The 14,622-nt window shown below is 54.5% G+C and overlaps 1 protein-coding gene across 1 annotated transcript in view; it reads left to right on the top strand.

The window, feature by feature from the left end:
• The first annotated feature begins 356 nt into the window (after positions 1–356).
• The window catches only part of ZSWIM5 (zinc finger SWIM-type containing 5), a 102,818-nt gene continuing 88,552 nt past the window's right edge, over positions 357–14,622 (top strand). Inside the window, exon 1 of the mRNA XM_078615078.1 lies at positions 357–728. Coding sequence (XP_078471204.1) covers positions 365–728 — 364 coding nt within the window. The 5' untranslated portion in view covers positions 357–364. The remainder of the gene's footprint in view (positions 729–14,622) is intronic.

The following is a 14,622-nucleotide window of genomic DNA, read 5'->3' as shown; positions in this document are numbered from 1 at the left end:
TGTCCACTGCAGAGGTGGGGGTGGTGGGGGTGGGGTGGTGGTGGTAGGGTAGCGTGGTGTCCACCGTGAAGGTGGGGGAAAATGTAGGGGGGGCGTGGCTATTAAAGGAGGGAGAGGGCGTGACCATTAAAGGGGGGAGTGAGCGTGGCCATTAAAGGGGGAGTGGGCGTGTCCATTAAAGGGGGGAGAGGGCGTGTCCATTAAAGGGGGGGAAGGGCGTGTCCAATAAAGGGGGGAGAGGGCGTGTCCATTAAAGGGGGGAGTGGGCGTGTCCACAATTAGGGGGCGGGGCATCGTTGTTGGGGGGCGGGGCGTCGCCTTGAGCCGCTTCGCTTCCGTGCGGACGGGTTCAGAGCGAGGCAGCATGGCGGAGCGCTCGGAGCCTCCCGCGAAGCGGCCGTGCTGTCGGCCCTTCCCGGCGCCTCTCTCACCGCGCAGGACCGCGGCGTCGGGCGCCGGCCACAGTCCCGAGTCGCTGTTGGACCTGAGCGCCAAGCGGGTGGCCGAGAAGTGGCCGTTCCAGCGCGTCGAGGAGCGCTTCACGCATATTCCTGAGCCCGTGCAGAGGCGGATCGTGTTTTGGTCGTTCCCTCGCAGCGAGCGCGAGGTGTGCATGTACTCGTCGCTTGAGTGCTCGGCCGAGGACGGCGAGGAGGAGAGCAAGCTGCCCTTCAATCGCGGCGTGCGACTCCTCGAAGGCGGATGCGTGGATAACGTACTGCAAGTCGGTGAGTCGAGAGTGAGGAGGAGGGGGTGGGGGAGTGACCTGTAATGACCGATTGACCTGACCCTGGACTGTGTGGCGTCACCCTACTTGACCTGGCCATGTGTGTGTGTGTGGTGTCTCCGGGTCGTGAGTCGACGAGGAGAGACGCCGATCCCACGTAAGCCGGAGAACGATGCCGGACCACTGGCCGTGAGGCAGAATGCTGAGGCCGCCCCTTTGGTGGTGATGTGACGTGCGCTTGACCTGACGTTCCATGACCTGGGCCTCCCAAAGGCGGTGGAAGCTAGCGTCGTGTGTGTGTATATGCCGTTTGGTGTGTGTTGTCGATATGCTGTGGTGTGTGTGTGTCGACTCAGCCTCAAATGTGTACCTAAGTGCGTTGTGTAAACATCGCCACTGGGGAGACAAAGGCGGCCGGGCGTGGTGTTGTCCACCCACCCCCTTCGTGTGCCGTGCCGACCTTCATAGATGCTCGCTAACAGCACTTGCTCCCAACAATCTGTCCAGGCTACACGGGGGATCTTTGTCTTTGTACAGTGTGTGTGTGTTAGTATACTGTATGTGTATGTACTGTGTGCGCTTGCTTTAAGGCAATGGGGGGAATCGAAGCTTTGTATGTACCGTACTGTGTGTGTGTTTGTACGTGTGTGTGCAGTTCGTCTCGTGTGTGTGTATATTGTGTTGCGTGTGCGTGTTGCGTGTGCATTTTTGCGCATTGTGTATTTGTCTGCCTATTGTATTGTCCGTATGTATTCTGTATCGCGTGTTGTATTATGTTGTGTGTGTTGTGAATATGTATGTGTTTTGTGTAGACGCGTGTGTATTTTGTATATGTATGTGTAATGTGTGTGTGTAATGTGTGTATTGTGTGTGTGTAGTGTGTGTGTAATGTGTGTATTGTGTGTGTTGGGGGTTTAACCGGGTTTCCACCCCCGCTCAGCTGCTCACGCGTGCCCTTCCTGTCTCCCCTCCCCTCCATCCCTCCTCCTCCATCTACACTCACACCACCTCCATCTACACTCAAACCACCACCTCCATATACACTCACACCACCACCATCTCCATCTACACTCACACCACCTCCTCCATCTACACCCCCCTCCTACCACCACCTCCATCTACACCCCCCTCCTACCACCACCTCCTCCATCTACACCCCCCTCCTACCACCACCTCCTCCATCTACACCCCCCTCCTACCACCACCTCCTCCATCTACACCCCCCTCCTACCACCTCCATCTACACTCACACCACCATCTACACTCACACCACTACCTCCATCTACACTCACACCACCATCACCTCCATCTACACTCACACCACCACCACCTCCATCTACGCTCACACCACCACCTCCATCTACGCTCACACCACCACCTCCATCTACGCTCACACCACCTCCATCTACACTCACACCACCTCCTCCATCTACACTCGCACCACCACCACCTCCTCCATCTACACTCACACCACCTCCTCCATCTACACTCACACCACCTCCTCCATCTACACTCACACCACCACCTCCATCTACACTAACACCACCTCCTCCATCTACACTCACACCACCACCTCCATCTACACTAACACCACCTCCTCCATCTACACTCACACCTCCATCTACACTCACACCACCACCTCCATCTACACTCACACCACCACCTCCATCTACACTCACACCACCACCTCCATCTACACTCACACCACCACCACCTCCTCCATCTACACTCACACCACCACCTCCATCTACACTCACACCACCTCCATCTACACTCACACCACCTCCTCCTCCATCTACACTCACACCACCTCCATCTACACTCACACCACCTCCTCCATCTCCACTAACACCACCACCTCCATCTACACTCACACCACCTCCTCCTCCATCTACACTAACACCACCTCCTCCTCCATCTACACTCACACCACCACCTCCATCTACGCTCACACCACCACCTCCATCTACGCTCACACCACCTCCATCTACACTCACACCACCTCCTCCATCTACACTCGCACCACCACCACCTCCTCCATCTACACTCACACCACCTCCTCCATCTACACTCACACCACCACCTCCATCTACACTAACACCACCTCCTCCATCTACACTCACACCACCACCTCCATCTACACTAACACCACCTCCTCCATCTACACTCACACCTCCATCTACACTCACACCACCACCTCCATCTACACTCACACCACCACCTCCATCTACACTCACACCACCACCTCCATCTACACTCACACCACCACCACCTCCTCCATCTACACTCACACCACCACCTCCATCTACACTCACACCACCTCCATCTACACTAACACCACCTCCTCCTCCATCTACACTCACACCACCTCCATCTACACTCACACCACCTCCTCCATCTCCACTAACACCACCACCTCCATCTACACTCACACCACCTCCTCCTCCATCTACACTAACACCACCTCCTCCTCCATCTACACTCACACCACCACCTCCATCTACACTCACACCACCACCTCCATCTACACTCACACCACCACCTCCATCTACACTCACACCACCACCTCCATCTACACTCACACCACCTCCTCCTCCATCTACACTCACACCACCTCCTCCTCCATCTACACTCACACCACCACCTCCATCTACACTCACACCACCTCCTCCATCTACACTCACACCACCACCACCTCCTCCATCTACACTCACACCACCACCTCCATCTACACTCACACCACCTCTTCCTCCATCTACACTCACACCACCTCCATCTACACTCACACCACCTCCATCTACACTCACACCACCTCCATCTACACTCACACCACCTCCTCCATCTCCACTAACACCACCACCTCCATCTACACTCACACCACCTCCATCTACACTCACACCACCTCCACCTCCATCTACACTCACACCACCTCCTCCATCTACACTCACACCACCTCCTCCTCCATCTACACTCACACCACCTCCTCCTCCATCTACACTCACACCACCTCCTCCTCCATCTACACTCACACCACCTCCTCCTCCATCTACACTCACACCACCTCCTCCTCCATCTACACTCACACCACCTCCTCCTCCATCTACACTCACACCACCACCTCCATCTACACTCACACCACCACCTCCATCTACACTCACACCACCACCTCCATCTACACTCACACCACCACCTCCATCTACACTCACACCACCACCTCCATCTACACTCACACCACCTCCTCCTCCATCTACACTCACACCACCTCCTCCTCCATCTACACTCACACCACCACCTCCATCTACACTCACACCACCACCTCCATCTACACTCACACCACCACCTCCATCTACACTCACACCACCTCCTCCATCTACACTCACACCACCACCACCTCCTCCATCTACACTCACACCACCACCTCCATCTACACTCACACCACCTCTTCCTCCATCTACACTCACACCACCTCCATCTACACTCACACCACCTCCATCTACACTCACACCACCTCCATCTACACTCACACCACCTCCTCCATCTCCACTAACACCACCACCTCCATCTACACTCACACCACCTCCACCTCCATCTACACTCACACCACCTCCACCTCCATCTACACTCACACCACCTCCTCCATCTACACTCACACCACCTCCTCCTCCATCTACACTCACACCACCTCCTCCTCCATCTACACTCACACCACCTCCTCCTCCATCTACACTCACACCACCTCCTCCTCCATCTACACTCACACCACCTCCTCCTCCATCTACACTCACACCACCTCCTCCTCCATCTACACTCACACCACCTCCTCCTCCATCTACACTCACACCACCACCTCCATCTACACTCACACCACCACCTCCATCTACACTCACACCACCACCTCCATCTACACTCACACCACCACCTCCATCTACACTCACACCACCACCTCCATCTACACTCACACCACCACCACCTCCTCCATCTACACTCACACCACCTCCTCCATCTACACTCACACCACCACCACCTCCTCCATCTACACTCACACCACCTCCTCCATCTACACTCACACCACCTCCTCTATGTACACTCACACCACCTCCTCCTCCATCTACACTCACACCACCTCCTCTATGTACACTCACACCACCTCCTCCATCTACACTCACACCACCTCCTCCTCCATCTACACTCACACCACCTCCATCTACACTCACACCACCACCTCCATCTACACTCACACCACCACCTCCATCTACACTCACACCACCACCTCCATCTACACTCACACCACCACCTCCATCTACACTCACACCACCACCTCCATCTACACTCACACCACCACCTCCATCTACACTCACACCACCACCTCCATCTACACTCACACCACCACCACCTCCTCCATCTACACTCACACCACCACCACCTCCTCCATCTACACTCACACCACCACCACCTCCTCCATCTACACTCACACCACCACCACCTCCTCCATCTACACTCACACCACCACCTCCTCCATCTACACTCACACCACCTCCTCCTCCATCTACACTCACACCACCTCCTCTATGTACACTCACACCACCTCCTCCATCTCCACTCACACCACCACCTCCTCCATCTACACTCACACCACCTCCTCCTCCATCTACACTCACACCACCACCTCTATCTACACTCACACCACCTCCTCCATCTCCACTAACAACACCACCTCCATCTACACTCACATCACCACCTCCTACATATACACTTGCAGCACACTCACACCACCACCTCCTCTTCTCCGCCATGTACACATCCTTCGGCATCTGCTGTTTCCACCTCATTCTATACAGAGAGAGGGTATATCCCTTCTGCATCTTTTTGACATCTACACCTCCTCATCATCCTGCTGCTAAAGCCTGCCCCATACCTCCGCCTCATCCATCTACGATTTTACAAAATCTCATCCTTATTAGCGTACCTTGCCCACCTCATCTAACACCTTCTTACAACCTCGTACACTGTCCTCCTGCTCCTATTGATTCTCCTATCTGCATTACCTCCATAATCCGCTGCCGCTGCTAATCCTACCCACACACCTCCTCCCCACCTCTTCATCGCCTTCTCTGCGATGGAGCCCGTGTGTGTGTCTTTGTCTCTGTGCTTGCGTTACTGTCCGTGTGCTTTGTCCGTGTCTCTTGTGTGTGTGTTTGGGTCTTTGTCTTGTATTTTCTGTGGCTTTGTACACACACACACACAGTCTGCTAAGGCTATCCGGGGCATCTTTGTCTTTGTACTGTATGTGTTTCTGTGAGTGTGTCTGTACGTGTGTCTGTCTGCCTGTGTTATATCACTCCCTCTGCAATGATCACAGCGGCCCAGGTCTTGGTTCATGGCACGGGTAGAGTAAGATAGACACACACACGTTGTGTTATCTTTGTGTTTATTGTGTCTGCTCCTGTGTTCCTTGTGTGCCTGTCTCTGTGTTTACATGGGGAGCGGTGGGGCAGCGGTGAGTGCTGTGAACCCGGCCACCCGAGTTCAATTCCCACTCACGGCCACCAACATCAGCGACTATTCATATGAACCGGTCCTGGGCCTCCCCTAGGTCGACTCGGCCTCAAATGAGTACCTGGTGCGGTGTGTAGTAAACATCGCCACTGGGGAGACAAAGGCGGCCGGGCGGCCGTGGTGCTGGCCTCCCACCCCCTCGTGTACCGTGCCGGCCTTCATAGGTGCTCGCTGACAGCACTTGCCCCTACAGTCTGTTGAGGCTATATGGGGGGGGGGTCTTTGTTGATACTGTGTATATGTGCGGCTGTCGCTGCTATGTTTGTCTCTATCTAACTCCCTGTGTCGATGTGCGTCTCTCTCTCTGCTTGTACCTCTGTGTGTGTGTCTCTGTGTGTCGCAATCTGTGTGTGTGTGTGTCTGTCTGTTATGTTATATCTCGTGTATGTCTGTCTCTGTGTGTGCCTCTGTCTCGCCATCCCTCTCTGTGTGTGTGCCTTTCTCCATCTCTGTGCGTGTCTCTCTCTTTGTGTGTCTCTGTGTGTGTGACTGTCTCTCTCTCTCTCTTGCTCTCTTATCTATCTGCGTGTGTGTCTGTCTGTGTAATGGCCAGGGGCCTGTCGGGGTCTTGTTTCACGGTGTGGCTCGAGAGAAGGGGGGGCTCCTGGCGAGGAGGCTAGGCTAGGCTCTGCGGATAACGCGATCCCTTTGTCTGCTGGTCGCGTAATGAACACCCGAGGGTGGGCCTGGCACTCCGGGCTGCTGCTGCTGATGATGATGGTGGTGGTGATGTATATGGGGGTGGTGGTTGTGGTGGTGATGGTCGCTATACTGCTGAGGATGGTGGTGGTGATGGGGGGTGGTGGTGGTGATGATGGTGGTGATCATGATGGGGGGTGGTGGTTGTGGTGGTGATGGTCGCTATGCTACTGAGGATGGTGGTGGTGATGTATATGGGGGTGGTGGTTGTGGTGGTGATGGTGGTGGTCGCTATACTGCTGAGGATGGTGGTGGTGGGGGGGTGCTGGTGAGGGTGGTGGTTGCTATACTGCTGCTGATGGTGGTGATCATGATGGGGGTGGTGGTTGTGGTGGTGATGGTCGCTACACTACTGATGATGGTGGTGGTGATGGTGGTGGTCGCTATACTGCTGATGATGATGGTGATGATGATGGGGGGGTGGTTGCTTTCCTGCTGCTGCTGGTGATGAGGGGGGTGGTTGTGGTGGTGATGATGGGGGTGGGGGGATGGTGGTGGTGGTGGTTGTGGTGATGATGGTGGATGCTATCCTGCCGCTACTGCTCATGCTGGTTGTTTATGCTTCTGTTGTTTGGATTGATGATGGTTTTAGTGGCAGCGATGGGTACGAGTCGTGCGGTGTTCGACTGACCGTGGCAGTGATAATGGTCTTAATTGTACTGTTGTTGGAGGCCGTGGTGGTGGTGGTTGTGGTGGTAGCAATTGTGATGGTCGTGTTGGTGGTGGTGATGATGGGAGAGTGATATTGACGTTAGTGGTGGTGGTGATTGTGGTCACTATAGTTTATGGGATGATGATGATGTTGGCAGTGGTTGATGATGGTGATCATTGTAGAGATAGTGGTAGTTGATGTAGTGTTGGTGGTGATGATGTTGGATGCGTAGTTGTGGTGGTGACGTGGTTGTAGCGGTGGTGATGGCATTACTGGCGATGGTTGTAGTGTTGATGTTGGTGGTTATGGTGGTAATTTTTTTGGTGGTGATGGTATCAGTAAGGAGTGGTGGTGACGGTAAATGTGTTCATGTGTGGTGATGCTATTGGATGGTGATGGTCGGAGTGGTTGGTGGTGGTTAGTATATTCATGTGTGGTGATGCTATTTGATGGTGATGGTAGGAGTGGTAGTGCTGGTTAGTGTTTTCATGTGTGGGTGATGCTATTGGTGTTGATGGTCGGAGTGGTTGGTGGTTAGTGTGTTCATGTGTGGTGCTGTTAACGGTGGTGATGCTTAGAGTGGTAGTGGTGGTGATGGTTAGAGTATTCGTGTGTGGTGATGCGATTGGTGGTGGTGGTGGTAGGTGTGTGCGGTGTCGGTGCTGGTGAGTGTGTTCGTGCGTGGTGCGTTTTGGTGGTGAAGGTTGGAGTGGTGGTGAAGGTTGTGGTTATTCACTTTTGGTGTGATGCTATTGGTGGTGGTCATGATGACGTTGATTAGGTTATTGGTCATAGTTTATGCCCCTGTTGATGATGCATGCAGTTGCGTCACTTCTTCTGGTGTTCTCGATGGTGTTTATGGCCTTATTTCCCCTGCTGTTGTTGATGGTGTTCTTGATAAGAGCCGCTGTAGTTGTTAGCATGGTTGATGTCGATGAATGATGATGGTTCAGAATTGTTGATGGTGACGACGTACTGTTGTTGATGGTGGTGATGGCTGTGACGTTGATGTTCCTATCCTGCTGAATGTGCTGATTATGATATCGTGTCTGCTGATGATGATGATGCTGCTGATTTCCTTGATGCAGTTGCTGCTGTTGATGATTATTGATCTTGATGTTGATGAAGCCAATGTGGTAGGATGCTGATGATGCTGCTGTTTCTCTTGTTGATGGTTCTTTGTGTTGCCATAGTTGGGGCTGATGCTACCCTTGTCGATACAGCTGTTGAGTGCACCTATGCTGCTGATTTTTGGTGTTAGTGCTCGTGAGTGATATTGGTGCCGTGTTTGCCTGCTGCTGTTGCTGCAGCCGATGCTGCTGACGATGCTGTTGTTGACAGTTGCGATCGCCGCCGCTACCCTTGCCGCTGTTGACGGTCTCTCACGACTCTACTGGTCGAAGCCTCTGCTACTTATCACATATGCCGCATATGCTGCTGCTACCGCTGCTGCTTCCACCGTTACGCCTGCTGCTGATGGTGATGATGGTGGGCGGCGATGGCGATCGTACACCGGGGCGGCACAGAAGCGAGGACGATTCCCGACTCCCGCACGGTTCTCATAACAATAAAGACGGAGAGAGAGAGAGGTGGGGGGGGGGGCCCCCGCGGTTTTTGCGCATAAAAAAACAACCGAGAGACCCCCCCCCCCCCCCACATCGTCGCCACATCGCAATCGGCGAGAGCGGCGGTGGCGGGCGGCACCTCCCCGTGACCTCCGCACACCGGCGACGTTGACATTGTGGCGTTGCTCTCGCTGGCGCGTCGTCGTCGCCCCCCATGACCGTTGTTGTCTCTCGGCCACGGCGGCCGCCGTGCGGTGGTGAGAATGAAGCGAATGGCGGAGGCAGATTTTTCGGCCGATTGTGTTCGGCGGGGGGGGGGGGGTGGCTGCGACCAGGGGAAGGAATGCGCGATGGCCGCGAGGAGTTAGGGGTCAAGGGTTGTCAGGGGTTAGGGGCTAGGCCTGGCTGTGCGTACGTCACCAACGGGGAGAGTAGAGTTAGGTGGTCGGGGTGTAGGGCTGCTGTCAGGAACAGGAGTAAGGGGTAAGGTTATGGGTGAGGTTACAGTCAAGGGTTTGGATTTGGGTTGGGGGCAGGTGTTTCAGGTACAGAGGTAAGGGTTAGGGTCAGGGACATGGGCCAGAGTTGGGCCTGGAGTGTGTCTGGAACGGGGCTATGGAAGGGGTCAGTAGTAGAGCTTACGTTGCAGCTACAGGCGTCGGGTTATAGCGAGGGGTAGGCCTATGGTAAAGGGTAGGGTGTCAGGTTGAGAAGTGTAGAGTAAGTGTGTCAGGAACAGGGGTAGAGTTCTGGATAGGCCTCGTGTGTGAAGTACTGGATCAGTATCGGGGTTAGCCTGTCTTGAACGGGTAGCGGCAGCGCTAGGCTTAGTTTGTTTGGTACAGGGGTAGCAGCATGGTTAATATGTCGTGAAACAGGGGTAGGGTTGGGAAAGTTTGTCTTGTGGCTGGGTCTAGTGCAGTGTTCTTCACTAATTTTCAGAGGCGATGGGGGGGTGGAGTACTTTCGCCCATAAGACACCATCATTGAGAGGGCCGCCACACATTTGAAACCATTGAGGTTTGACACCAGCACGATGATAGGTGGTGTTGTCACGTGTTGTGTATTGTCGGGGGCAGCACATCAAGGGCCGGTGTTGGGTTATGGGTCGGAATCTTACGCCGCGTTTGGCTTTCATCAGCATCACCAGCTTTATTTTTGCCGTGCCGACCACGGCAACGTGTAGCGGGAGTCGCTGAGACTCTGCGAGGGTGGTGGTGGTGGTGGACGCACCGACTATTAATATCTCCTACTCAAATATTACTCCTCCTGACACCGCACACCTCAAGCTGACGCCGCCGGCACACTGCACTCTCGATCTCTAACTCTTCTGCCGGCCTCATAGTCTCTTCCTGCCCACCACCATCATTGTTGCCTCTTGCACATCTTTCCTCCCCCGTCATGCCTCTCTTCTTCACGTCTCTCCTCTTCTATCTTCATCGTCATCATCAGTCACCTATTCATGTATTTCATCTTGCCGCTCCATCACCACCTCTTCTCATCCCTCCACATCCCACGTATCTCTTCACCTCCGCGGCACCTCTCTTCCCTCTTTCGTCATCACCTCCCTCCTTCGCGTCTCTTCCCACTATTGTCATCGCCTCTTCGCTTTTTCCCTCTTCCCACCGTCGTCGTCGTCGTCGCTGCCGCCATCTCCACTTCTCGCAAAAGCGATCACTGGATGAGTCGCACCCCCCCCCCCCCCCGGCGCCGTACGTGCCGCTGCAAGAGTTTTTCGCGTTGCGTCTCAATTAAAGCGGCGGCTTTACGAACAACAAGCCTCTAAGATGCATGCCCAGTTTAAACCCCCGTTCCTTTTTTTCTTCTCTACCCCGGCTCCCGCACTGACCCCCCCCCCAACCCCCTTTCCGCACGCCCCCCCCCAATCCCTGCGTCTCCATCCCCCCCCCCTTCGTGCCGTGTTTATAATGCGCACTGCCTTCCTGCGTGTTCACCCCCCCCCTCCGCCTTTTCCTCTCTCGCTCTCCCGCTCGCTCTCCCTTTCTCTCTTTCCCCCCCCCCCCCGGTTTTTTTTGTACGTTCTCTAAAAGAGGAGAATTCTCTTTGCACAATAACCGGCTTCCCAGTTGCTTGTGCTCCGCGAGAGCTGCCTTTTGAATTGAATGTACAAAAAAAAGAGGCATGCGATGGGGTCGGGTGGGTGGGTGGGGTGCGGGTTGCTGTATCTCCCTCCCCCAGGTCCCTTTTCTCTCCACCTCTTCTCGTTTTTTTTGTGTTGAATTCAACACGGGGCATTAAACGAATGGAACGCAATGGAGACAAATGCATGCGCGCACCTACATACACGCAAACGCGCGCACACACTCCACTTGCATACACAAACCCACCTGCACGCAAACCCACGCGCACACACACCTACAAACACGCAAACCCACCTGCACGCACATGCACCTACATACACGCTAACCCACGCGCACGCATACAAAGACGCACATACATGCCACGTGCACACACTCACGGGCGCACATGCACACGCGCAAACACATGCACCCGAGCGCGGCCAGGGTGTGGGGAGTGAGTGGGGAGGTACAGGGAGTCAGGACTGGGTGCATGGAAGTGCAGGGGGGTTGGAGAGGGACACCGGGCATCGAAAGGGAGTGCAGGCCAAGGCCGGGTACTGCCAGTGAAGGGGTGGGTGGCCAGGTCGCTTGTGGCCGCTGCGGTGGCTAGGAGACGTTAACTACCTCGCCTGGTCTACAGGAGGTCGTCTGTTTGATCCCGATCCTGACGCCTGCTGCTGCTGTATATTTGGAGTTTCCGTATCTCTCTCACTCTCCCCGTGGTCTCGTGGATTTTTCCCTGTTCCCTTCGGTTTTCCCCTCCACATTGAGAACCAACCGGCATTTTAGAGTCTTTGGCTACTGCTATATAGGTATGACAGCGAAGCTCATCGCTCGGTGGACCTCACCTCGTAAAATAATAAAAATAGTTTAGTTTAGAGTGCGGGGGATTGGCAGGGAGGTGCCGGGAGGTTCAGGATGTTGACGAGTGGTGCCGAGAGCATTGGGGGGCAGGGCGAGTTGGGGCGGGGGGGGGCCTCATCTTACTACCAACATCAACGAGTATGGATCCGTGCAGTCACGAAAGCTTCAAATCAAGATTCAGCCTCCTGGTATTTTCGTCCAAGAGTCCTGCTACTTAGATCTGAAACCCTAACCCCCCCCCCTCACCACACCCCCCCCCCCCCATGCCTCTTAAGCTAAACCCCCGAACCCTGAACCCTAACCCCAGCTCCAACCTGAACCCTGGGTTAGAGTCTGTATGAGGGCAGCATTAACAGCACAATTACCTTCATCGACCGCTTCGTTATGCCGTGGCCAGGGTGAGCTGGGCCGGGGGTGTTGGGGGGGGGGGTGGTGGGGGGCGGTGGGGGGGGGTTGGTGGGGGGCGGTGGGGGGGTGGGGGGGGATTGTGTGCCCAGAGTTTCACTCCTCCTCCGACTACTCCGGCCCTCCTCGCCTCCCTGCGCGCTCTCGTGTCTCTCTCGTGATTATTGGATTATCGAATGATTGGAGCGCTCTCGGGAGCAGTAGTTGCTGGTTCGTGAGACGCTCTTTGTAATGCGGGGGCGGGGGATTTGGAGGCGTTGGGAGGGGGGGGGGAGCCTTACCCCCCCTCCCTGTGAACCGCACGAACGTGAAGCTCCGCTTGTTGATGCAACGGAACAACAACACAACAACGCTACAACAACAACTCCACAACAACAACGACGACGGAGCAACGTGGATTCATAATTGCAACGTAACTTCTTAACGTGACGCTAATCACAAATGGTGACGATGTAATGGTTTTCTTATCGCCTTTGGGTATTCGTCGCCGATATTACGATTCGTGATTGATCTTTGGATCGGCACTCGTAAACGATCATTCCAACCTTGCCGGATTTTATCCCGACCTTCTGGACGTTTCCTGAAGTTGCTTCGAGCAGTTGCTAGGCGGATCGTCGCTTCTCCAATTTGCTAATTTGTCTGTGAGAGATGCCAATCGGCTTACGGGCTGGGCTGCCGCGACAGCATTTGGCGCGTTTGACGCTCGTACACCACATTGGGCGGTCCGACAATATTGGCCAGATCATCACGTGGCCCACACCAGACATCAATTATGGACGTGATTGCCGCTGCTATTTGAGACGCTTGTTACACACACGTACCGTGTGTTGAACTTCTTTCACACCGTACGTAGCCAACCGTGCTAATCGCACGTGCGACAACGGCGTGCCAAAGTGCGCGCGGCGATTTCGCAACTCGCGGCGGCCAGTACGCACATACGCATAAATACAAAGATAAAGATCACCTGTACAGCCGTAACAGACTGTTGGGGCATGTGTTGTTGGCTAGTGGCACCTATGAAGGCCGTCTGCGGCGCACCGAGGGTGTGGGTGCCGATATTTTACTACACACCACACCAGGTTCTCATTTCGGGCCCAGTTGATCTCGGGTGGGGGGGGCAGGACCTGTTCAGGTAATCGTCACTGGTGTTGGCCGTGAGTGAAAATGGAACTCTGTTTTCTCTCTAAAAATAAAACATAATAAAATAAAATTCTCTAGTGAGAATTTTATTTTATTATGTTAGATTTTTATTATTTTATTATTTCCCTTCTACGTAACTTTACCGAAAGAACCAAGAAGATGAATCCCTGCAGTCACGAAAGCTTTAAATCGAAATGGATCTCTGGTCACCGTATTCGTAGCGCAGCGTACTCACGCCTACACTACCGCTTCCCACTGCATACAAAAACAAAAGTTCCCCCGTATAACTTTAACAGAATGTTGGGGCAAGTGCTGGTAAGTGAGCACCTATGAAGGCCGCCTTTGTTAACCCCAAGTACTCATTGAAGGCCGAGTCAACCTCGGGGAGGCCCAGGACTAGTCCGGATATCCGACACTGATTTTAACCGTGAACAGGGTTCGAACTCGGGTGGCTATGTTTGTGACTGGTCTGGGTAGGCATGAACAATGCCGTAGAAGTGTCAACTGGTGGGGTGCGTGGTGTGTGTGGAGCGGTAGCGTAGTGGTTAGCGCGCTGCGAACCCGGCGACCCGAGTTTTATTCTCACTCGTGGCCAACACCAGTGACGATTATCTGAACCCTAGGTTGACTCCGTCTCAAATGAGTACTTACTGAGGTGTGTAAATATCGCCACTAGGGAGACAAAGGCAGCCGGGCGTGGTGTTGGCCACCCACTCTCTCGTGTGCCATTCCGGCCTTCATAGGTGCTCGCTAACAGCACTTGCCCCAAACAGTCTGTTAAGGCTACACGGGGGATCCTTGTCTTTGTGTGTGCACAACTGAAATGGGGATACAAAGGCGTTCTGGCGTGGTGCCTCCCGCACCACCACCCCCCACACGTACCATGCGCGCCCTCGGTAGGCACTCGTGAACGACACTTGCCCCAGCAGCCTG

This window comes from Lampetra planeri, chromosome 46, assembly GCF_965212315.1.
Source record: "Lampetra planeri chromosome 46, kcLamPlan1.2.h2, whole genome shotgun sequence".
Lineage (NCBI taxonomy): Eukaryota > Metazoa > Chordata > Hyperoartia > Petromyzontiformes > Petromyzontidae > Lampetra > Lampetra planeri.
The sequence above is the reverse complement of the archived record's forward strand: the minus strand, read 5'-3'. Positions and strand labels throughout refer to the sequence as shown.